Source organism: Mastigoproctus giganteus, chromosome 14, assembly GCF_048544385.1.
Source record: "Mastigoproctus giganteus isolate SK-2022 chromosome 14, ASM4854438v1, whole genome shotgun sequence".
Taxonomy (NCBI): Eukaryota; Metazoa; Arthropoda; class Arachnida; order Uropygi; family Thelyphonidae; genus Mastigoproctus; species Mastigoproctus giganteus.
Genome location: NC_143588.1, coordinates 31,389,390 through 31,415,188, shown reverse-complemented (window position 1 = coordinate 31,415,188; position 25,799 = coordinate 31,389,390). Strand labels below are relative to the sequence as shown.

General features: G+C 36.2%; 1 protein-coding gene across 2 annotated transcripts in view; it reads left to right on the top strand.

Annotated features, from left to right (window-relative positions):
• Positions 1-25,224, top strand: part of LOC150075051 (uncharacterized) — a 98,912-nt gene extending 73,688 nt beyond the window's left edge. Inside the window, exons 14-15 of one of the 2 annotated variants that reach the window (XM_090388217.1) lie at positions 21,756-21,857; positions 24,385-25,224. In XM_090388217.1, the coding sequence (XP_090244343.1) occupies positions 21,756-21,857; positions 24,385-24,513 (231 nt within the window). In that variant the 3' untranslated portion in view covers positions 24,514-25,224. The remainder of the gene's footprint in view (positions 1-21,755; positions 21,858-24,384) is intronic. The other variant, XM_090388216.1, reaches the window with a different exon arrangement.
• The last annotated feature ends 575 nt before the right edge of the window (positions 25,225-25,799 follow it).

The window sequence follows — 25,799 nt, the reverse complement described above, 5'->3', positions numbered from 1 at the left end:
CTGGGGGTAGTTTTCTTGATTGCTATTGAGCCCGATTCCTTGCATCATTTTTAACCAGTGGTCTGGCCCATCTGTCTCTGTAGGGCTTGACTAAGGTACCTACTGGCCAGGCGCTTACGTCTTGTAGGCGAGTTGCCTTATCTGGTGGACAAGAGATTATAAAGGAGGAGTAAGCTGGGTGTCGTGTTTTCACTTGCTTTACTTCCACAGTTATCCCATGTTCGCCCTCACACATGGCTTTAATATTTTTGGGCTGTGTTGTGGGTCCCAGCCTTGATACAAAAATTTGCTCTCTGGTTGCAACGGAAGTAATGTTGTACATTTCAGAAAACCGTTTGTTTGTTTCTGGTGTGTTACAGGAAGACACATTAATACTTTCTCTGTGAACTGGATTATGTCGTCGGCTGTCATCGGCAAGACTAGGCATGAAATTTTGGGATGGGCGGGTTTTTCTACCCTCAAAAGTGTTATGCTTTTTAGGTAGCATAGTGATGTGCGCATAAGTGAGTGGGTTTGCAGGAACATGATTTGAGGGGGAAGATGTAACTCTCGCGATCGTACTCTTGGAATACATGGATGCCCCACTCATTTCAGTTGATTCCTGTTGTCCTAATATTTCTGAGACTTCTTTATTTTGGTTTCGACTTTTCCTAGTGGAATGTGTGGAGCCATTTCCTTGTGCTGCCCCTAAAGTTTCACTGGATTTGGTGCTATTGCTTGCGAGGTCCTGCTGCAAACAGACAGTTCCCGGCTGGGCTTGAAATTCACATATTATTTGGCTGTCTTGTAGTTTTGCACTTCGTTCTGATATGTTTTCCCCCGAATTCAATTCTTTTCTTGTCTTCTGTTTCTGATTTTGAATGCTTTCTGTCATCCTGTACAATCCATGCATACCACTTCTACTTTTCTTTGGGTAGCTCTGCCTCGCATAGCAAGTTTCGTCGGTTACGGGGGCCGCTGAGCCACCTTGTGCAACGAGGACTGATTCAAAGCATCCTAGCTTTTCCTCCAGTCGTTTAAGGGTGTGCAATATTTTACTGTTTTGTTCTTTGAGAAGAAAATTCTCTTCCTGCAGTTCCTGTAGCATTTTATGTACAGGGATGAAATTGCTCGCGAGGTTTTCAGCGTATTCCACAGCCTGCATCGAAAAGGGGCTGATGCAGTCTGCAAGGATATCCTTTAATTCCGTACGCGAGACATATTCTTTACGGTTCTCCTCCTGCCTTTCATCCGGGCTATGATTGCTCCTCTGTCTAGCGAAAGCCCCTTCAGAGTGCTCGCAGTCTTCCGGGCAAATATCGCATCCCAAGGTTTCAAAAATTGATCCTTCAGGATGGCCCAAGATGCCATTTCCAAGGTCAGTCTGCGAGAGGATTTCTCTTGTTGCTTGTTCAAGGTCATTAATCTGTTCTGTGCATGAATCTTCACAAATGACTTCATTAGGCAATTCTTCATTATTTTTCCCTGTTTGTTGCCTACAAGCGTCACATTCAAACTTGCGTTTTCTAGTTTTGTTTAATCTCTTAATATCTACAGAAGTACAATCAGGCTTATTGCAATAGTTTTTGTGACAAGTAACGCATTTAATTATGAAGTCATCATTGGTCAGACATATGCAGCAAGTAAGCGGCACGGCTGATGCGCTGAAATCTGTCATTCTGAAATGCAAATGGAGCCGGAATTTCAGTAATTTCGAGGCAGGTAGTCTTTAGTACAACAAGATAGGGCACTTCTATCGTTCGATGACTAGCCTATGAAATATGCAGGTGGAAATGGGGGAGGTTTTAATCCCTAACTTTGTCACCGTTTGACCTTGTCCAGAGCTTAAGTGCCGTATTGCCTTAAGCAGAATATTGCTATGTTCCGCTGCACTGAATCGCTATAAACCAACCGTTCCTTTCAACTATTACACGAAGTATGAATGCTTAAAATCAAGATTAGACATATTACCTGTTCAGGATTCCATTAGTAGACACTATATCCGGATTCCACTTCTCATAAGCTCTCTGTCAATATGCAGTTCATTTATGATTCTTTCAGATTAACTTAGGTATTTGAGTATTTTTAGGAGCACATAATTCAGTAACTCACTGACCTGATCTCGCTATGCGCACGCATTTTATATATAACGAGCATTATTTTTCTTAATATATATATACAAAGTTATTTATATATCGCTGCAGCCACCTGCCCAAAAAGCTAAAAAAAAAAAAAAAAAAAAAAAACACATCACCCACTTCATTTGCCCATCACTTCTCTTGCTGAGAGCAAATCGTGAGTAGGCTATTTTTGCAAAATGAATTACGTAAAAGCAAAATCGTACCTGGTACTAGCTTTGCTAAACAACATTGACACCTGCGAACTGTCCTAATCCAAAAATATTTTATGATTTGAAAGAGTTGGTTTATGCATGGGTACTGCACATCATTTCTACTATCCAGGTAGTATGAATGCATCGTTTAATTATATCTCATATTGTTGAATTCCTAACCGAGTGGTCGAGGTATTGCACTACTTTGAATAAATAACGCTTCATCAGTGGAGAGAAGACTAATGTTACTTATTCTCGGCGGATACCACCCTTCATAACTTAGTTGTCACTATTGCAACAACCGAGTACCTGCTCATTAGTCTTCTCCACTGGTTGTTGTTATTTGGAGCATTAGCAACTAAGGCCATATTGCTCCGGGATATGCGGTGGTCATTCCCTGACCTTTCCCTATCCTCCGTATTTGGTGGCCACGGGCTCGAACCCCGGTCTAATCAAGAAGCGTGTGCTACGCACGGCTGCACCTGGCTACGTTACGTATTTGAAGTAGTGCAATACCAAGACATTAGTTGTGAAGGTATTCACAATATGAGATATAATTAAACAATGGATTCATACTATCTGGGTAGTAGAAATGAAGTGTGCGCAGTACCCATGCCTAAACCAACTCTTTCGTACTCAGCATTTAGGCAAGAAATATTTTTATTTTACGATTTATATCAATTGTAATCAGAGCTGAAACTAGATATTATTGGGGCCCTGGAATAACTAAGCAACTGCACCTCAGTAAATCTGACCTTTCCCCTCTAGTCCTCTGAACAAATAAAGAGTTATAGGGATTCCCGTATGTGTAAGGCTTGCGTTCTTAAAAAATCTCCCACATAACGATTGCAATAAAAACATTACACTGACTGTCCTTATCAGAAAGCAGCATTCACAGCTAGGAAAGACCTTGGGAATTACATCAGAGTGGTTTATTTTTCAGCATTAAAGAAATGGTTATCATCCTCTTTATTGATATGTCTTTGCTCCTTTTCTTCCTGCCATTGAGCAGCTATGTGGACGACATCATTTGTACTCATTTATTAAGGTCAGAGAATTCTACATCCTATTCAACAACCACACTCGCTGAGGTTTAGAGCATAGGAAACTCTGTAGTCAGGAACTTGGTCTTCCCAAGCAAGTTCATAGTAGACGATTTCACTTTGTTTCATGACACCATGATGTTAATAGCATCGCTCATGAAAATCTGGTTCAGTTTTGGTATTTTCGAAGTTATGTAACATCCGGAAACTAGGAGAAAAGCGCTCTTAAGGTACCATGCCTTGAGTTAAGATAATCATATGATTAGGGAGTAGGTACACAACGTTGATTTTTACGTGTCCAAGAGTTTGAGGTGCTGCTCTATGAACAGGTACTATTCTGCTCAGCTCTTTCAATGCACAAAGGTTGGTAGTGTGGGGAGCTAGCAGCGACTTTAGATGTCGCCTGCTTCATTATAAACCTGGTGCATTCTTCTCTTTACTGATGTCTATTCTTGACATCCTATTCCAGAAAAAGTTCATTTCATCAGCATTAAAAACCGACTTAGAGCTCTATCCCGTTCTCTATGATAGCTTGAAGCTCCTGTGGAATCTTATTGGAGTTTCACAGGAGCTTACTGTTGCTAAGCCTTAAGAGTACCTCACCTGTATTCCTCTTAACATTATAATTTGTTGTTGTTAAAATACCAAATTATAATATAAAATACCAAACGAGCCCATTGTTAAAATATTTTAACAATGGGCTCGCAGTTTTTCCGACTTTCTACCGAGTGAATTTGATCGTTCACGGAAGTGACGTCCTCCGCGGCTTCCACTAGAGGGGCTTCCCACGCTCGCACTACCAGTAGATTTATTAGAGCGCGTGACGCATTTTTTGTGACTGGTGTGATATCTCGAGTGACGAGCAAATGGACATATGCAGCTTATTACTTCCTTAACCATGCGTATAAGTGAATGTGTAAAACGTTCCTAGGTTTATCTAAAAAAAAAAAAACCTGGTCGTCATGCCTCGCCTTATGATGATAACTGGATACGACAGCAGCTGGAGTTCTAACTTTTTAGAATTTTTGAATATATGACGTCACAATCATGCTTCCTGAAGTTACTACTGCAGTATGATTGCAACAATACAAATATTTGTCAACAATTTTTTTTTTCGTCTTGCATTTTCGTTACATTTCATTGTTAGGTTCCACTAACAGCCAGTGTTGCCATTTTAGCGGTTTTCCCGCTAGATTTAGCGGAATTGCTTCAGGTTTAGCGGATAAAAATATGAAATAGCGGATAGCGGATTTTTTAGCGGGAAGAGTATAAATGTTTAGCATTTTATGTATTTTGGCAATGTAACATTTATATTAAGAAATATTAAATTAATTGTTTAATTAATTATTTAATTAACAATAAAAATAATTCATAATTGAAATAGTAGGGATATCATATTTCATAGTTTTTTTTTTATAAAGCGAAGAATCGGTTTTATATTATTCTGGATTTCCCTGAGGAGAACCCCAACAATTTTACGTAGTTACGCTCGCGGTCAAACGACCTGATCATTGGGTCATGGCTTTAAATTGTTGAATCAAATCTAAAATTGTGGAAAAAATTCTAATGACGCCTTTTTTTGAAACAGCGAAGGAATGGCATTCGATAATTTTTCTTCGTCGTATTTGTTTGGCTTCCAAGAAATGCGATCCGAATTACCGACATCTCTTTCAACGTTTCTAATAACCACAGAGCAATAAGTAATAAGAGTAATAAGTAATAATTATTTCTAATAACCACAGTGTAATAATATCTTAGTATAGTCAGTCCTCGTTTAGCACGATAGTTGTATTCCTAGAAACCCTCGTGCAATGCAAAATCGTGCGTTTAGTAAATCCACCAGCCGACGAAATCAATTCAAATATTTATACAGGGCCATAAACGATGGTGCAGATCTGAAAAAGATAGTGCATTCGTGTCAAACAAGGTGGTTATCCATTGAAGTTGCTATAACAAGAATTTTAGAACAGTATATTGAATTAAAAGCCCATTTTGAAATAACTCGTTTGACTGACAAATGTTATACTGCAGAACTTCTTTATTCAATGTTCAAAGATGAAAGTAATTTAGCATATCTTTTATTTTAAAACCTATCTTATCTGAAGTACAAAGAGTAAACAAATCTTTTGAATCAAATACTGCCGATCCTACATTATTACTACATGATTTAAACATGCTATTGTCGATGATTGCCAATAAAATGGTTTTACCAAATACATATATTGAAAGGATAGAAGAGGACATTAATAATTATTTAGACCCTAAGCCATATTTAGGTTACCAATTTGAAAGAAAAATAAATTAATTAATAATGAATAAACTTATCACAACAACAACAGATGAAATGGCAATAAGAGAGAGAGAGAGAGAGATGCCGTAATTTCTTGATTGATTTGTGTCAACAATTAAAACAACGCCTTCCGGACAACATAAAAGAATTAGAAAAAATGTCATTAATCTCAATTAACAATATATTAAAGCAACAAAAAGAACCACTGATAAATTTATTACAAAATTTAAAATTGTCTGAAGTAGAAATTGAAAAAATTGAGCAACAGTATATAAACATTACTCTCGTTAAATGGGAAAACATCAACAATACAATGAAGTTTTGGTCAGAAGTTTCGAAATATCGAGATGCAAGCGGTAAAAATCCATTTAAAGAAATTAGCGAATTTGCATTGGGTATTTTAATTTTGCCATTATCCAATGCAGATGTGGAAAGAATATTCAGCAACTTAAATCTAGTAAAAAACAAAACACGCAACAGAATGAGTGTTGGCAATCTTATCAGTACGAACTTATCAGTACGATACGGGCTCAAAAGAGTTGAAAAGTGTTGTAAAAATTATGTTTTACCTGAAGAAGTGCTTCGCAAAATAGGTACACAAGAAGCATATGATGAGGCTGTTTGAATTTCGAAATTTAGATTTTTAGATATTGATTTTATATTAAAAACCGAAAAATAAATAAATATTTATATGTACTATTTGTTTGTTTTTATTCACTACAAAGTACAAACAAATGAAAATTTAAAAAATTTGGCGGGTCAAGTGCTAAAAATAGCGGATTTTGAGTATGCGGCTAGCGGGAAATATTATTAAGAGTTGGCAACACTGCTAACAGCTGCGTTTGTCGCTTCAACTACAAGATCGGTACAACAACCAGTGCTGTTTTACAGAGATATTTAGATACGTTGCACTCGCAAGTATACATCTCTTACTTTAGTTATCATAAATCCATTGTATCTTGTCTAGCAGAAATTATGAAAATCTGTGAATGATCAATAAAAAAGCTCTTTTATTTTGTAATCGATATATACAAATCAGAATACCTAAAATAAAAGCGAAGGACGTTTTCGCATGAACCATCTACCGCGCGTGCTCAGCACACGCGCAACTTTTTAACTAGGGAAATACGATGGATACATTTTTTTTTTTCATTATAAAATTTTAATATTGCCAATAAAAAATAACATGAAATATCTCCATATCATAAAACATTCCACAATATAAAAACAAACTTTCTAGAAAAAGTACACAAAAAATCACAGATTACATGAAAAAAAAAAAATTATTTCACAAATATTCAAGAAAAATTTATTCTAAAAATTGCCAATTTACTTCTTTATTAATATTTGTTGTCGATGTTCTTTGCTCAATAGCTGAGCGATGATTTGACGTAACGATCCGGATCAAATTGAAGCAATGGTTTTCCATTTAGATGAATAAAGAGCATATGAATAATATTGTGACAATTAAACACGTTGCAGATTATGAAGACCATAATCTGCAACGTGTTTAATTGTCACAATATTATTCATAACGCTGAAAGCTGAACTCGGTTTCAGAACTGCTAATCGCAATGGTTTCAAAGGTAATTTCACTCGATTTTAAAGATAAACTTGTCTTCTATAAAATCATTAATTTTTCTTTCATATTTTATCAAATGGTTTTCACCCTCTTGCCACCAAGACGAAAGTTATTTCATATTCCATGATTTCGGGTAACGTACGTTTAAAATTTCTTTCGTTGGTATCGTTATTTTCTTTATTTAATTTAAAATCACCCTGTTGCATTAATAACTTATCCTTTAAGGATAAAACAATGCATTTAATAACTTGTCACGAGGTAATTTTTTTTTTACTTTCGATTTTGAATCATTCAAATTCTTTCCACTTCAACAAAAATTTTTCCTTCAGAATTTTTCAAATTAGCAATAGCATTGATAGTTCGAATAATTAATTTATCTGCTTTTACCATAGTGATTCTGAAAGGTAAGAGAGCTCCTGCAGGTGTCGATCATTAGTGCTAAATGGTTAAGAAATTCCAAATTTAAAAGTCGATTTAATTTTTCCTTCAGAATTTTTACTTCTGATTCAAAATGTTTGCGAAAAGCAAGATAATTCCTCCACCCCACAACTACCGTCCGAAAGATACATCGTGGCACGAACACACAACCAATCTTTATAGTTTTCACATCAAGTTCTTTAGCAATCATCCTTAGTTTGTGCTAGTTTTTTTGGAGATTGGTATTTTTTTTTTTTTAAATGCCATTATATTTTAGAACATTTTCTACACAGTGAAAGGCTCGAAAAAGTTTCAAAGTCTGCCAACATTTCATCTTCGTAAAGTTTATATAATATCTTAGTTGCCTCACCCCCCCCCCACTAGTTCTGTGAATATAGTGAAAATCTTGAATCACACGGATATCAGCTACTGTGACCATATTAACATAGACAGGAGAAATTTACTGGAAGGCGTGGATCACTCACTTCTCCGAAAAATATATGCCCGTTTGTTGGAGTAAAGGGGAACCACAACACAGGTTGACTAGAGGCTATAATCAGTGTAGAGAATCTTCTTAATTCTCTGACTGGCTATGGAAAACAGATTGACTAGCGCAACTTCTTGGTATGTGACTACATAAGTTTTAGGGATACCGCTAACATTTTGAAATGGTAATCTCTTTCACCCTTAATTCGCACTTTCTAATTACCTAAATTGCCTCAGAGGTGAGAACAATGCATACAAAGTTGTCTCTCCTAACCCATTCATTACATGGAAATTTTCTTTGTTCAACGGAAACTATTTTAAATGTAATTACCAAGGGCAATTCAAAAAAAAATTGTGCTATAAAGAAGTTTGTTAAACAGAGATCCCACTGTAATTAAATCAAAAATGAAGCAATTTTAAAATACATAATCGATTGCACCATTAAAATGCTGGGAATGGGGTTCCCCCTTGCCCCACCGTAGTTTCGGCTCTGGATATTCAATAATTGCATCCAGGATTTCATTTGTAAAATAATATTGATCGTCTTAATAATGGGCTCTCACAAGCCCACTGTAGCTCACCACTGCATTTAATAACTTTGTATAAGTGCTATAATCCCATGTTGGAGGATGAAAAAGACCACACATTTGGTCCATAGGGATAATTTTGCAGTCAGATAAGAGTATGAAGTTCTCTGAACAGCGCAGATTGGCTTCCAGGATAACTCATGGAGTTTTGTCAATGAGATGCCAGAATAGATAAGGTGATAATCCCATGTATGAGGCAATGCATAGGCCCGATCTTGAGCACTTCATACAGGTCTGTGGGAATGAATGGGTGTTGTTACCAAGAAAGGCTTCTGTTCTGCAAATTGCACCATCGGGAGACTAGATACCTACAATATCTGATTGAGGTGTTTAAGGCTTTCAATGGATTGAGTAAGCTGAATATTCTCTTTTTCTCAGACTATGTATGGGGGGGGACATAATTTCAAACTGAGGAAGGATTGTTGGAGTAAACTTGAATCTGGTATTGTATAAGTGAACAATTTAAAGGGGTAGTGGATAGAATGTGGGAACTTTGTTTTTTTTGGCTGATGCTGTAAAAGTTTGCATTGTTTGGCAATACTTATACTAAGTGTTGTAATATGTGCTGTGATATAACAGTTGTATAAGTATTGTACACTTATACAACTGTTATATCCCACTTGCTCTTCACTTACATGGTATGTTTAAAATGAATTCAAGCTGTTGTGTTGTTTACAAACACAATCTGGCATAACTCATTCACTTTACAAATCAAATTGTGAATAAGAAGATGTACTCATTTGACTACTGCAAAATGTATATGAACAGAGTTGTCACTCCTCCTGCTGGAGGAAAAAATAAAATTCCCATTTTGAGGCAAATGATGCTAGAAACTTGCAGCATCAGTCAAAAAAAAAAAATTGCTTACCAAATCATGTCCCTTTTCTGAATTTGTTTAGTACTTTCTTAAAATTATTCAAACTGCCCACTTCTACACCAAATGGAAGTTTCCTCAATTTAAATTTACGTTCCCTCATGCAGGGGGGGGCTGTCCTGAGGGTGAAAGGGGCACACTACACCTGAAACTTACATAGTAGTATGAAGAAAATTTTTAAAGGGGATGCCACATACCCTAGAAATGCCTCTGCCTTCGTGTGTTAGCATTTATTATTATTGTTGTTAACAGCTACAAAACAGCGATCAAACATGCCTGAGGGTACAGCTCCCAAAGTAGAGAGAAAAGTAAATGTACATAAAGAGAACATAAAACAGTAAATTGAAATGTATAGATAAAAAAAAAAAAAAAATAGGACGGATCAGTCAGATTTAAGTGAACAGGTAGGAGTAAGGTGTTTCTTCACACACATTACAGAATCAATTTTAAGGTTCGGGTAACGGATGAGGTTAGCAATTTCATTTGCCTCTTGAAGTGTCCATGAGTATCAAATATTTCCAGATTTGCTTTGTTGATTGATCTTGCAGTCCTGTTATAGAAGTTGTAGTAACAATAGTCTTCTCCATTAAGCCAAATGAAGCAAAAAAAAGAAGTCAATCATGATCATTTGCCAATTTCTAAGACCCAGCAATGCCACTTTTCTTGCCAGACTCTTCACCTCAACTACATCCCAGTGAGGTGTTGTTGATCACTAGTCTAGTTTCCCTTCTCTAGAAGTTCAGTGTTCTTTTTAGGTAAAGCTTCCAGACTTTATCAAGATTAAACTTCAGTTGCCATCTTTCAGACATATATAGTAATTGTCCTGACAGTTAATCATCAGCAGATTTTGATAGCTTTGTGTGTACCTTCATCATTAGACTTCAGATTATATGCAAATAACACAAGTAATACTGTATATTCCTTAACTTGATTTTTTTTTTTTTTTTTCCCTCAAATGTTGATCTCGTAAGTACATAAAATATCACTGTGTTCCTATTTGTTACAAAATTTTGTATGGAATTGTGGATGGCACTGCATTGTATGCAAGAAAAAATTTGAGATAGATCAACGTGAAAACAGCATCGCAGATTATGGCCAAGCAAAGGGAAAATATCCAGAGCAGTTACTTTTAACATACAAAGCCTTCAAAAAGATGAGAAAGTGATATTTTTTTTTTTTTTTTTTTCAAAGGATTTGTCTCATCTCATCCTGGTAAGCAGCAATATCCTTTTCAGTAAGTTAAACAATTGAGTCTTCAAGCAATTTTTGAAAAAAAATATTCCAAATGAATCTACCTTGAGAAAGAATTACCTTAAAGCTATTTATGACATTATTCAACAAAACAGAAGTACAACTCACACCATCAGGCATCTCTCATATTATCGAGTTATGCTTCGCAACTGGGTTGTCATCATTGCAACACCAGGGTACCTGCCCACCCACTGATGAGGTGCCGTATGGGTGATGGTATCCACTGAGAATAAGTAACAATAGTCTTCTCCTATGGTGAAGCATTACTTATTAGAGGTAATGCAATATCATGGCAACTCGTGAAGCTGTTCACAATATGAGATACACTTAATGATGCCAATTTATAACTACTTAAGTAGTTGGCTACGTACAGAAACGATGCAATTGCACTAACTTGTACATCCAGTTAACTCCTTATGTAAGCTGAGGCTTTAGTCCTAAACTGTTCTATTTGTATAATAAAGATTTTGTCAAAAGTGCCTTTGAATAACAAATTACAGAAATATGCTACCTGGTCTAGTTACAAGCAGCATCATTTTATGCCATAAATGAATTTGGTGATTCCTTGGATGGTATGCATTCAGCAGCAATAAGGCAATGCTTTCTTATTCTTTTGCTGGAAAACATTTATTGTTCATCTACTCATTTCAGATGGTTACCTAGTCGTATAACTGAACTTGAAACGTGGGGACTTTCTTTGAGCAGTGCAATTAGATTGAAAAAAAGTTTAAATGCAATTTCAATCGTGTTGGAGGCATAGGAAAAGAAATAAAGAAAATACAATAATGTTTTAGAACATAACTCAGGATTTTGCACTCTAAGGAAAATAGATGACTTTATAAATGGGAAATGAAATAAGCTCACATTTTTTTTTTAAACACAGTCCAGTCATTTCTGCATATAAAACTATCTTGGTTGATAAATGCAACAAATTTACAATGGACCACTTTGTGAAATACATTGTGTATAGTAAAAAAAATTATTCCAGATGAATGTGAAAGGGAAAACATTTTTAAAGTAATAAAACTTTATGAAATGTTGAATAAAAAGAAATTGTAATAGTAATGGTAAAATGATGCAAGCTTATATAGCATTAGCCAAAAAAAAAAAAAAAAAAAAAATCTGTACCTTCCAACAATTTTAGTTTTCCTTTGAATTTATGTCTCCCCCCCTCATGTGTGATCTCAGCAAGTGGAAGAATACCATTAATATTCAGCTTACTCAATCCATTCAAGGCTTTAACACCTCAATCAGATATCCCTGCAGGTGCCTGGTGTCAAGATGCTGCAATTTGCAGAACCGAAGCCTTTCTACATAAGAGCACCCTTTTGTTCCCTTAACCAATCTGGTTGCCCTTCTCTACATCCTTCCTAACGTGAGGCCTCCAGACTTGTATTCAGTACTCAACTTGTGGCCTTATACAAAAGGATAATTACCTCCTTATCACTGATAAAACATCATGAGCTGTCCTGGCAGCATGTCTGAATTCACAATTACCCCCAGGTGTTTTTCATTCTCCATTACACTGAGTGTAGTACCACATAGTTGTTACTGCAATGCTACCCATTTGTCAATGTTCAACTGCCATTTCTCAGCCTATTGACCCAACTTTCCTAGATCTTGGTGCAATAGCTTACCCTAATTGTTGAACACTCTGCTAAATTTTGTATCATCAATATCACTGATAAATACTGAAAACAACAATGGGCCCAGCACCGAACCCTAGGGAACTCTACTTATAGTCCATGAAGAGTTGAGCCCATTGATAACCACCCTTTTATCTATAGCTATATGTGCTGCAGTCTTTTCTGTAGAAAAAGCTGTCCTGAAATTAAGTATATAATGTCGAAACTTTTTGAATCGAATTCCTTGGTCACTGCATCTTAGTAGCCTATCAGATTGGTTAGACACAGACATTAGCATTAGTAGAGGCATTTGATGCAAGAAAGCAAGCTTATGCAGCATCAGCCAAAAAAAAAAAACCACTTCCACTTCACCCCTCTGTTCGTTCGAAATACCTGTCCAGCTGAGCCTTAAACTTGTTTAGGCTATCAACTTCCACGACAAGGGATGGAAGTCTGTTCCACCAACCAACCAACCACCCGCTGGCTAAAGGCAAATTTCCGCACATCTATCCTACGTCTTTCCTCAATTTGAATTTATGCCCTCTCAGGTGATTATTCTGAGCAAGAGGAAGAATCCCATCAGCATTGAGCATGCTCAAACCATTCAAGGCTTTATACACCTCTATCAGATCACCTTGCTGGTGCCTAGTCTCCAGACACTGTAATTTGCAAAACTTAAGCCTTTCTTCGTAAGAGCACCCCTTTGTTCCATTCACTAATCTTGTTGCCCTTCTCTGTACTCGTTCCAGCAGCTCTACATCCTTCTTGAAATGAGGCCTCCAGACCTGAACACAGTACTCTAGGTGTGGCCTGACCATTGCCTTATACAAGGGAATAATCACCTCCTTATCCCTGCTAAAAAAATTCCTATATATCATTGACAGTACACCATGAGCTACTCTTGCAGCCCGTCTGCACTGCTCAGAGAACTTCATATCTGCCTGCACAACCACCCCCAGGTCCCTTTCATTCTCTACCACTGTCAGTGTAGTACCACAGAGTTGATATGTTGCTCTGGGGTTGCTGTTACCCATGTGTAGTACATTACATTTGTCAATGTTAAACTTCATTTGCCACCTCTCAGCCCATCTGCTCAACCTTTCCAGATCCTGTTGCAGCAGCATAACATCAGTAGTGTCCTTGACAACCCTGCCTACCTTTGTATTGTCTGCAAACTTCGATATTAAGATTGATATACCATCATCAATATCATCTATAAATACAGAAAACAATAATGGACCCAACACTGAGCCCTGAGGGACTCCACTAATAACATTAGTCCACGACGAGCAGTGTCCATTGATTACCACTCTCTGTCTTTTCCCCCTCAGCCACCCCTTTATCCACAGCAGCAATTTGCCGCCACTGTCACACTGCTCCAATTTGTGCAGCAGTCTTCCATGTGCAACAGTATCAAAAGCCTTTCTAAGATCCAAGTATATAATATCAAAGTTATTCCCTGCATCCAGTTCCTTTGTGACTGCTTCATAGTATCCAATCAAATTGGTCAGGCAAGATTTCCCCTTAACAAAACCATGCTGTGTCCGAGCAATAACTGAAGTCTTGTCTAATTGATCCTGCAGTGCTTCTTTAACTAGTGCCTCCATTAATTTTCCTCGAACAGAAGTTAAACTCACAGGTCTATAATTACTTGTGTAGCCTTTGATTCTCCTTTGTGAATTGGGGTCACATTTGCACATCTCCAATCTGTGGGTACCTCCCCTGAGTCCAAGGAAGCTCTCATAATTATGGCTAAGGGTTTGCTTACTTCCTCTGCTGCCTCCTTTAATATAACTGGATAGATCCCATCCACCCCGGGTGCTTTTCTTGTGTTTATCTTCAACAATTTCTCCTCCACTTTACTCTCAGTTATTACAAGATTCTTTAGCTTACTGCTAGAGTTGAGTACACCTCTGGCATTCCCCCTCGCTAAATAACTCCTCATGTGTGAATGTCGATGCAAAATATTCATTTAGTTTGTTAGCTACCTGAGCAGGATCATCAACAGTTGACCCATCAATATCAAGTGGACCAATCTGATTCATCCCCTTCCTTCTAGAGTTTACATAAGTAAAGAACTCTTTGCTGTTTTTCTTTGCATCCCTTGCCGAGGATTTCTCGTAATCTGCCTTCGCCTGCCTAACCTCCTTTGTAACTTGGTTACAGATCAACTTGTATCTATTATAGGCTTCTGTGTCATGTGTTAATTTGTATGTATCCCATGCATGTTTCTTCTCTGCCATATGCCTCATTAGTTCATCTGACATCCATTTAGGCCTAAACCTTGAACAATATTTCTTAGTTGGTATGTAAAGCCTAGTAGCTTCCAAGATAAGTTCTTTGAATGCTTCCCATTTTGCATTTGCTGTTGGTAACATCATCAGTTGGTCCCACTGTATAGAATTTAAATACTGTCTCAGTCCATCGTAGTCACCTTTACGAAAGCAATAACCCTTCCCTTTACCCCTAATGGTAGTTACCTCTTTGAGTAAATCCCACTTCAGCACACTGTGATCACTGCCACCTAGTGGTTCATTTATCTGCAGATTCTTAATGCATGAAGAATCACTGCTGATAATCAAATCAAGAGTATTCCTCCCTCTAGTTGCCTCCCGAACATGCTGATGTAGAAAACAATCATCCAATAAATCCACAAAAGCCTTGCTGGTGTGTGAGTGACCAGCCCCCAAATTCCAGTCAATATCTGGGAAATTAAAATCTCCCATTATAAGACTCTCTGATTTACTGGTCCACTATTTCCCTGTACAGTTTCTTATTATACTCATCAGAGTCATTAGGCCTATAGCACACTCCTACTCTCAATTTTGATTTCCTAATGCTTATGTCACACCAAACTGACTCGACACTACACTGTCCAGCGATGTCCACTGGCTTCACTTCCTTGGATTTTATGTATTTCTTAACTAATAGCATAACCCCTCCTCCCTTCCTATCCTGTCTATCCTTTCTGTAGACGTTGTACTCCCCAAATTCCAGTTCCTTATATCTGTGTGACACCACGTCTCTGATATCCCAACAATATCTGCCTTTGATGTTTTGAGCAATACCTCAAATTTATTTACTAAACTCCTAGCATTGGTGTACACGCAGGTATACATGCACCTATTTCTATTCTTAGCTACCCTAACACAACCCATGTATTTACTTGTACCGCAATGACTCCCAGCAGTCTCTGAAATATCCTGCATCTTGTTTTTCAGGCTTCTGCTCATTCCAATAGAAGCAGTGCAAGAATCTCTTTTACCTCTGCCAGTGGCTACTGTTAATCTATTCATCTTTGTCTCCCCCCAAGCTAGCAGTTTTCCGACCCACCTAACACTGCCTCGATAGCATCAGCAAATATTCTTGCACCCTTTCTATTTAAGTGTATCCCATCCCTGTAGAAGCAATCTCTCCTGTTAACAAGTACAGTCCAGGCTGAAAAAAAAAAACACTCTGCTAAATTTTGTATCATCAATATCACTGATAAATACTGAAAACAACAATGGGCCCAGCACCGTACCCTGGGGAACTCTACTTATAGTCCATGAAGAGTTGAGCCCATTGATAACCACTCTTTTATCTATAGCTATATGTGCTGCAGTCTTTTCTGTAGCAAAAGCCTTCCTGAAATCCAAGTATATAATGTCGAAACTTTTTTTTGAATTGAATTCCTTGATCATTGCATCTTAGTAGCCTATCAGATTGGTTAGACACACACTGCCTCTTGACAAACAAGTCCGTGCTGTGATTGCAGTACTTCTTTAACCAGTGACTCCATTATTTTCCCTGGAACAGGTGTGTAATTACTCATGCCACCTTTTGTGATCACCCTTTATGAATTGAATCAAAGGATGCCCTCATAATTATGGCTAAGGGTTCTGCCTCCCTTGAAACAAGATGAGCCCACATTGAAAAATGCCCATTACCACCGTATGTCTACTTTCATTTAACCAAAGCCAGATCCACGCAGTAATCCTTTCATGGAATGAAATCAAAGCTTTACTAAATATAGATTCAAAATTATTTTATTTCCTGCATTTAAATGCTTTGACTTCTTCATAGTAAATAACTAGGTTTGTGAAACAAGGCTTCGTTTAGGACTTCATTCTCTTCAAAATGTTTCTGCATTGCATTCTTTAATTAAATTGGATACACTTCATCTACTGCAAGGATCATATTCTCTGGAATAAGAATTAAACCTAATAAAGTCACTAAGAAATAGGAAGGATTCCTTGTTTCCAGAAATTAAGACTTTCTTGGTAAAAGCATGGTTTTGTTCTCCTGATTCACATCTTGCCTAAAAATTATAGTATAATCATGTCCTAGCAGCTTTCCTGAGTGTGGTACCACATAGTTGTTATTCTGGGCAGCAATATCTTGCATTTGTCCATGATGAACCTCAATTGTCACTTCTCAGCCTATTTGCCTAATTTTTGTATATTTGTTGCAGTAACATTCCCTGAAAACTTCAGACATTCAGTTTGATATGGCATTAATACCTACTCTGTCTTTTCCCACTCAACCATCCCTATATCCATAGGGATGGTTGAGTGGGAACAGTAGCAAAAGCTTTTCTAAATATAATTATTTTTTACATCCAATTCCTTTGTTATTGCATTACTTCCCTGGACACAGAAGTCTGTAATTACTCACTTCACCCTTTGAATAGGAGTGGAATTTGCACATCTCCAACCATAGGAACCTCCAAGGATGCTCTCATAATTATGACCTGCTTCTCTCAATATAATTGGACAGATCCCTTCAGTTTCAAGTGCCTTGTTTACTTTTAGCTCCCTGTTAGAATTTGACACACTGGCATCTTCATGCAAAAATATGAAAATGTCAGCTGGTTTCGCTGAATGGAACTTTAAAAGATACCTCAGACAGTGTAGTCACCTTTATGAAAGCAAAAACCCCCTTCCCTTTGTTCCTGAGCATAGTTACACATTAAATAAATCCCGCACATTCTTAATGCACAAGGAGTATTACTTTCTCCTTTCTAACATACTGGTGTAGAAACAGTTTGCCACTGTGTGAGTGACCAACCCACAAGTTCCAGTCAATAACTTGAAATCCCCCATTACTATTAGCAAATGTGAAAGAAAACAAGCTTATTTACCAACTTCCACATGGTAGTTTGTTCCAACAACCACTCTTGCTTAAAGGAAATTTTCACACATATCCTGCAATCAATTTGAGTTTGTCTGAGAAAGAGTTCAAGGTGATAGTATTCTAAGTTTACTCAATCCATTTAAACACATCAATCAGGTCTCTTCATAAGATCCTAATTTCCACGTGCTCCCCTTTGTGTTCTTGACTAATCTGATTACTCTTCTCTGCACCCATTCCAAACTTGTATGCAGTACTCAAGATGTGGGATGATCAACTCCTTTTTTCCTGTAGACCCATGGGTTGTTTTAGCAGCCTCCCTGCACTGCTCAAAGAACTTCAATATGAGATATAACCTAAAACGATGCCACCTTAAAAATTTTCTGTTTATTCAGAAATGGCTGTGTATTATGATGCTAAGCACTTTATATACATAGTCTAAATTTGTTCGCAGCTTGAGGCTCTAGCCCTAAATGCGCCTTAGTCTAAATACATCATACACCATCAGGCATCTCTCATATTGTGGAGTTATACTTCATAACTGTTTTTGCCATCATTGCATCACTTGGGTACCTACCCCACTCACTGACGAAGGGCCAAATAGCCCTGAAACAGTGCTGTCTGGGTGGTGGTACCTATCTGAGAATAAGTAACATTAGTCTTCTCCTTAGGTGAAGCGTTACTTATTCGAAGTAGTGCAATATCATGGCAACTCGTTGTGAAGGCATTCACAATATGAGATATAACCTAAAACGATGCCACCTTAAAAATTTTCTGTTTATTCAGAAATGGCTGTGTATTATGATGCTAAGCACTTTATATACATAGAACTTCATGTCTGATTGGTATATTATTCTGGAATGACTGATGCCCATCTGTCTAACTTATCTAAGACTTGTTTCAGTATTAAGTCTTGATTCCTGTCATTAACCATCCTGCCAACTTTTGTATCATGTGCAGGCAGACTTAGACAAAAAGCTTTGTGCCTTCATCAATATTGTTAATAAATAATGTAAACAGTAAGGGATCCAGCATTGAATGCTGGAGGGCTTCACTAATAACATTTTAATCCAAGAAAAGCAGTGCCCATCCCTAGCAGTAACTTGCTCCAATTTACCAACAACTTTACTGAAATCTAAACAATGTCAAAATTATGTAGTTCATAGTAGATGGTCATGTAAAATTGTTTATTTCTTATAACAATGAACCCATGCTATGATATCTGTAAATTCCATTATTTTTCCCTGGAATGGAAATTAAGCTTTCATAATTAAGACAACAGTTTGCTTATCTGCTTTGTCACTTCTTTTAATATAACTGGATAAATCTAATCAGCCTTATTTAAAAAATAAAATTTCTGTTTATACTCTGGGACAACCACACAGTCAGAGGAGTTCATCAGATAGAAGGAATACAAGAAACAGCACTGTGTTTAGCAGTCACTTAAGGCACATGCACTTGACCACTCAGCTATGGCAGCTGTCACTTTTAACAGTTTCTCTTCCCATCCCCTAAAGACATTCTTTGCACATGAATGTAGGTGCAAAATATTTATTTAGTTTGTCAGCATCCTCAACTGGTAGCTGGGCCACTTGTTTTTAGCAGGGAATTCTCATATTCTGCTATAGCTTGTGTAGTACCCCTAACTAAATTATAATCATCCCACACATCTATTGGTATAAAAAGCTTTAGAAGCATTTTATCATTACTTCATAATTTGTAGTTGGGACCACTATAGTCACCTTCACTAAAATAAAATTCCTTATTTTTAACAGTGGTTAGATCAACTCCTTTCATTTCAGTTAGATCATTGGTTCCTTTATCTGGATATTTTTAGTGCATATTGAGTGACCAATCTACTTGTTTCAGTTAAAATCTTCCATTATAAGACATTCTGATTTACTAGCAACTATATCTGTCTTGCCTATAACACACTCCTCTCATTTTAGTTTTCTCATTGCTTGTCACTGAATGCTGCACTCCATTAGACTTTGTGCTTCTTAACAAAGGGCATTACTCCTTCCCCCACTATGTCTACATCTGTTCACTATATTCTTAGCATTAGTGTACATTTTTTTTGCTTTTTAGTAATGTTGACACGACACATCCCATCCTTATAAAAAGTCTCTAGGGCTGAACTGATTACAAGGCACATGATGCAAGAAAGCAAGCTTATATAGCATCAGCCAAAAAAAAAAAAAACACTCATCCACTTGCTCCAAATGTTTGTCTAGTTCTGCCTTGAATCTATAAACTTCTACAACAGATGGAAGTTTGTTCCAGCAATAGGCAAACTTCAGCACATCTTTCCTCAATTTGAATTTATGCCCTATCAGGTGATTATTCTGAGCATGCTCAAGGCTTTATTCACCTTGCAGGTGCCTAGTCTCCAGACACTGTAATTGTTCTATTCAGTAATCTTGTTGCCCTTCTCTGTACTCGTTTCAACACTCCTCATCCTTCTTAAAAGGCCTCCTGACCATAGCCTTATACAAGGGGATAATTACCTCTCTGCTAGAAAAATTCTTGTATATCATTTACAAGACACCATGAGCTACTCTTGCAGACCATCTGCCTGCTTTATTACATCACTTAGCCATTAGAGTAGTATTTTCAATCATTTTATCATAAAAAAAAAAAATTTTAAATAATCACAGTATTTGTTCAAATAAGTTCTGCTGCAAAATATATTAAGTATATAAGAAATATAGTCCAGCTAATTTTTTTCCCCCTTCTCTCCAATTTGTGTATCTAAAAATTAATACCAATCAAATATCATCCATGCATACTGTGGGAGAAATAAAAAACATAGTAAAGGATTTGATAACTTTTTTTTTGTCAGGCAGGCAAATCCTCTTATGGCTGAACTTATATTGGTACTGTATAAATAAAGTTTCTTTCATTACACAATAATAACTTTGTGAATTTTTTTTTTAATGAAAATATTTTCACTATAATGAGATTTCTGGCATTGGTTTTCTCCATGTACCACAATCAATCATGAGGTCTGGAATAATAGTTTTTGCAAAATCCTTTCACCCATATCTTCTCTAGATTAGAGATTTTAAGAAACTGGCAGCGTTGTTTCTTATCCATTTTTTCACATTTAAACTAATATGAGATACAGGGAACAAACAAGGCTAGCAGCCTACCATGCATTCCTTAGATATAATACTTTTTTTTTTTTTTTGATTGGCCAAATGACATGTAGTGTTCCACCCTTACTTCCTGATGTGTAACACTTTGGTTATTGCCAATTTGTGAAAGTAAAATTGAAGTGCATAACATAAAATCCACCTGCCATTTCCTAAAACAGCAGATCCCCTATATATATATGTACGAATTCAGAATTTTATGTTTAAACCAACTCAACTTTATTCATCATCAATTTGACCAGTCCCAGAGGGTTGTTTTGCAGACCCCAGTTTGGGAAATGCTGTCTTAAACAATAGCCTCTAAATGTGTCATCATCAGTCTCCATGTTTGATTTGTAGTGTTGCCCTTCTGATCTTGCACAAGATTATTTCAAATGCATAGTTTTATATTTTTTATAAAATGTGATTGATTACAATTTGGCGTTTCCATTTTGATGTGAATAATACCTTTACCCTAGAATTTAATGACAGTTGTTTGGGGCTAGGTGCCTATTCTCAGACAAGTAGGTTACATCTAAATTAATTACTGGAAGGTACATTTTGCTGCCATTCATATACAGAATTGATTCTTGAGCTCCAGCCCAAGCTAGAAATACTTGTGGAATTATTAATGTAGAGCTAAGTTATTTTTTTAATTTTGAATGCATTGAAAATTCTATATATACATATGGTTAAAGCTAATGGGATGATCACATATGGAGTAAATCCACAATGTTTCAACAAAGTGATGTATTATTTTCTTCAATTCCTCTAAATTAATCATACATCACAATGCAAATTGGATCCATTACTACTTTTTTTTTTTTAAATATATATGGCATAATGCCAATTTTGCATGACTGCAGAGAAACCCACAAATTAAACAACTGTTTTTTTTCTAACATAATGAAGTCCCACCCTGTATATTTTTCATAGAATTTTGTTCTAATTTATTAAGGCATGAAAAGCACCTATAATTAAGATACACAACTTTTTCCCATTCCAGTTATCACTGACTCAGATTTTCTTTTTGCAATTTTCAGGATCCTCTTCATCTAGGAAGTTGTGTAATTGCCAGTGGAGAGGAAAATGATGAATTAGTTGAAGTACAAGAATACACAACAAAGGAATCAATTCTTTTAAAGGTAAACCTATTGAATACACTTTGTCAGTATGAATTTTTACTTGATGGGGGGGGGTCTTTAGAGAATATATTACAAGGTCTACAGAGTTTCTGCATTTTTTTTTTATCAGTTGAAATAATAGCTCAGCAGAGAGCCCCACATTAAGAGAAAATGTTAAATCCAGGATGATCACAGCCATTGCACTTTACCTTCTGAAAAGCCCAATGACACTTCTACTTTAGCATCAGCTGGTCACTCCAAATGTTTGTCTAGTTCAGCCATCCACTAGCTAAAGGCAAACTTCCATGCATCTATTGCAATTTTCAGGATCCTCTTCACTTAGAAAGTTGTGTAATTGACAGTAGAGAGGAAAATGATGAATTAACTGAAGTACAAGAATACACAGCAAAGGAATCAATTCTATTAAAGAAATATCAAAACATTCTGAATTCTACACCACTTGCAGTTCAGATTTTATTAATTAGTTCTCAAAGTAACAAAGTGGTGTCTCCTCAACTAGCATCTCTCAGAGATGGAACTGTTATGAATTACCCACACAATATATCCATAGGATTGAAATTGATAAAAAAGAAATTAAAGTGCTCCTCTTGGAACACAGTAATATCCTTCAATAAACTAATATTTTGTACCTGAGAATTTTCTCAAAATCACTTTTTACTACGACCACATGAACTTCAACCATCTTAGTATGTCAAACTAGAGATTTCCAAGGTTTCTAGCCTTACATCCACAAATTTCTTTAATGACCAGACTAGACATTTTGCAGCTTAAGCCTTGAAAGAAAAGATTAATATGGATGAAACTAGAAAAATGCCTTTCAAATAGTGAGAAAGTCAATTCCTTTAGGACTGCAACAAATTGGACAAGTTAAACCATGTTAATGAAGGGATTTGGAATAGAACTTATCAACACCAAAGTATTAATACTGATGATTATACTTCTAATCAAAAGGAACTTGGATCTCACATACTATAAAGCATATTCTCTTAAGTAAAAATCAGCAGACTTCTTTTTCTAGAAATTTCCATTCTAATAACTAAGTGGGGAAGAATCTTGGACTGAGGTTCTGCTCCCCTTTTAGAATAGTATTTCAATAATAAGTTTAATATTAAAGCAGAAAAGACCATGTCCAGAGATTTATTCAAAATGTGTTTCATCATAATCTCAACACAGTTTTTATTGGAAGAATAAATGAATGCAAAAAGGATTGTTACCCTCTAAAACACTTTCAAGTCAGTCTTTTGGAAAAGAGTTGTGTGATGAAATCACCAGATTAAAGTGTACTGTTCCCATTAAATCAATATCCAGTTTACAGAAACAAAGGTTCAAATAAGCCATGCTTAGAAAACAGGTGAAATATGAAGTACTAGATAGAAACGATATTAGGGTTGAGGAATTTATAAAACTATGCTTATCAGAAGAATCTAAACAATATTCTACTAGCTCAAATTGGTCTTTCAGAAGCACTGCTTTGTGTGATACTCTATCAGCAATTGCTTCATGTAATAAGGATTATTACTCCATTTTTGATTTAAAAAAAAAAAAAGCCAAAGAGCAGCACCTCAGCTCAAGCTGGGATGAGGGTGCTTTATTAAGAAAAATATATTTATTATACTGAAAAAACGTAACAAACATCCAATTAGGTATGAATTAATGACTTCTTGAGCTAATCTTTAAACATGCTGAGAGACTTGCATTGGGAACACAGTTTCTTGATTTATTTTTAATATAATTCATGTGGACTAAAAGTTAGAGCCACAGAATGCCAACCCCTGTTATAGACTAACATACACTCAGATAAAGCCTCTGACGCATTTTGCATGTGTTCCAAGTGAAAATCTGTGGGAGTAGTGGGCAAAGCATATCTTCTACTGGAATACTTTTTTTTATATATCTGGAAATTTTTGCATGAAACATTAACTATTCCTTGAATAATTATGAAATAGAGAAGGCCTTCTTCCTTCCCCCCCATGAAAACTGTAACATTAATTAAGCAACAAAAGAGGTTTCTATTATTTAAATTTCTCTCCTTTATAGCAAAGGAGAACCATTGCTTGTAAGTTTCTACATTTATTAATCATCAGGAAATTGGGTGTCCATGCCAAGCAATAACCATCATAATCTTAAATAAATCACATAATTAAGGGTGAATCTAAAAGTTTCATCCCATACACATTTCAACGACTCCCAGCATAGTTATCTTTTAATATGTATGCCATATTTAGATTCACCAATCATATAACTAAAGTTAAAACCCTAGAGTTCTTTAAAAAAAAGGCCAGTCTGGTAGGTTGATATTGAATGTGGATCCTTTCTTTCCCTTCTTCTTTCCCGTGTGGAAAGCACCTGTATATTCCATTGCTACATTAGTGTTGGTAGGACTTTAATGAAGATCCAAATGTCCTTTTCCCAAACAGCTTAGTTAGGTATAATTTTAGCCCTCATCTATAGACTCTTTTTGGGGGAATTAAAATGTTCCAATTATGTATTTGCTTTAGTGTAAAGCCCATGCTTTTATTTACTACAGGCAGAATGCAAATCTGAGACACGGGAGTGGCTGAAACAGTTAAGGTACCACGCCAAAGACTTGGGTATCTGGCGCAGGAGAAGAAATGCCCTTGCCAACATCATGATCAATGGCATGGTCCGACAGTAGGCATTAATGCAGAAATCTCATCTGTCCCATTATATTTAAATGGGAAAATACAGTAGAATATAATAACCCTGTCTTACCTTCTGTAAAAGAAAAATACAGAATGGGACTAGTGAATGCAATGCTTTTTTTTTTTAAATTAAAGTTGAATAACTTACCACTACAACCTTGTGTAATAAAAGATGTAGTACAGGGTTGAAACTACCATACTGTTTAGTTTGTTTAAGAACCTTTAAACAGTATGGTAGTTTCATGCATAGGGTGGAATTTATATTTAATTTTTCTCATGACACAATATGGGAAGGCAGCTGGAACTTAGAAATACCTATATTCTGTTTAACAGTCCCACAGGGTTATTATAATCTCATTTGAACATTAAAGGTTTTCAAGCAGATGTGTGTCAATGTAAATACTGTAACTCTGAGAATGCACACATGACTTTAAGGAAAAGCTTAATGCTGTAGATAGCCTTAACTTATAACAGCTCAGAGAAAAGTAGAATGCAAAACTGGTATGTAATGTTTTATTTAAGTGTAGTTGTGGCTGTATAGATTTTTTTATTTTTGGGAAAGGTGAAGGCTGTTTCATGTAAATTACGAGAATGTCACTTTATCCTGCAGTAACATACAGAACATCTTAACAAATGTATCTAGTCCAAGTTTTTTTATTTTTTTGCAGTGATGTTCACAAAAATTATACTTAAACCTATGTGCTTATTGTTAATGTATGTATATGGGGAAAATAAATTGTTTTATAATTAACTGTTTCAAATTCCTTCTCACACCATATAATATTAGTGATAACTAGTACTTGCATGATGTGATATTTTTCCCCTTTCTCTCTTTCCCCCCCCCCACTAGGAAAAAATATTTAAAGATTGCTCTGGAAATATATCACTTACATTTCAACTTTATAGTGGCAACTGTATCATAGTAAAAAAGAAATTTTATTCTTTGTATAGCGGTACTAAGTAAAACATCAATTAAAAAGATAACTGTATACTTTTATAATGAAATTACATGACACCACTGGTGTTCAAAGAAAGTGCATTATTCAAAAGTATATATGGCAATATTTCTTACAGAATGCATCAGCTGTTGCAGTCATTCCTTGCTTGATTTCCATCATATTGCTTAGTGTCTTGTCAACAGTGAGTAGAATTCTTTCCAAACTCAAGAATAATGGTTATCTGCTGATAAAAACAGGACCACATTTTCAAGTGCTTATGCAGCTTCTTCATCTAAGCTGAAAAGAGAATAGGAAGAACAGGAGTGGTAGCAAGTGCTTCT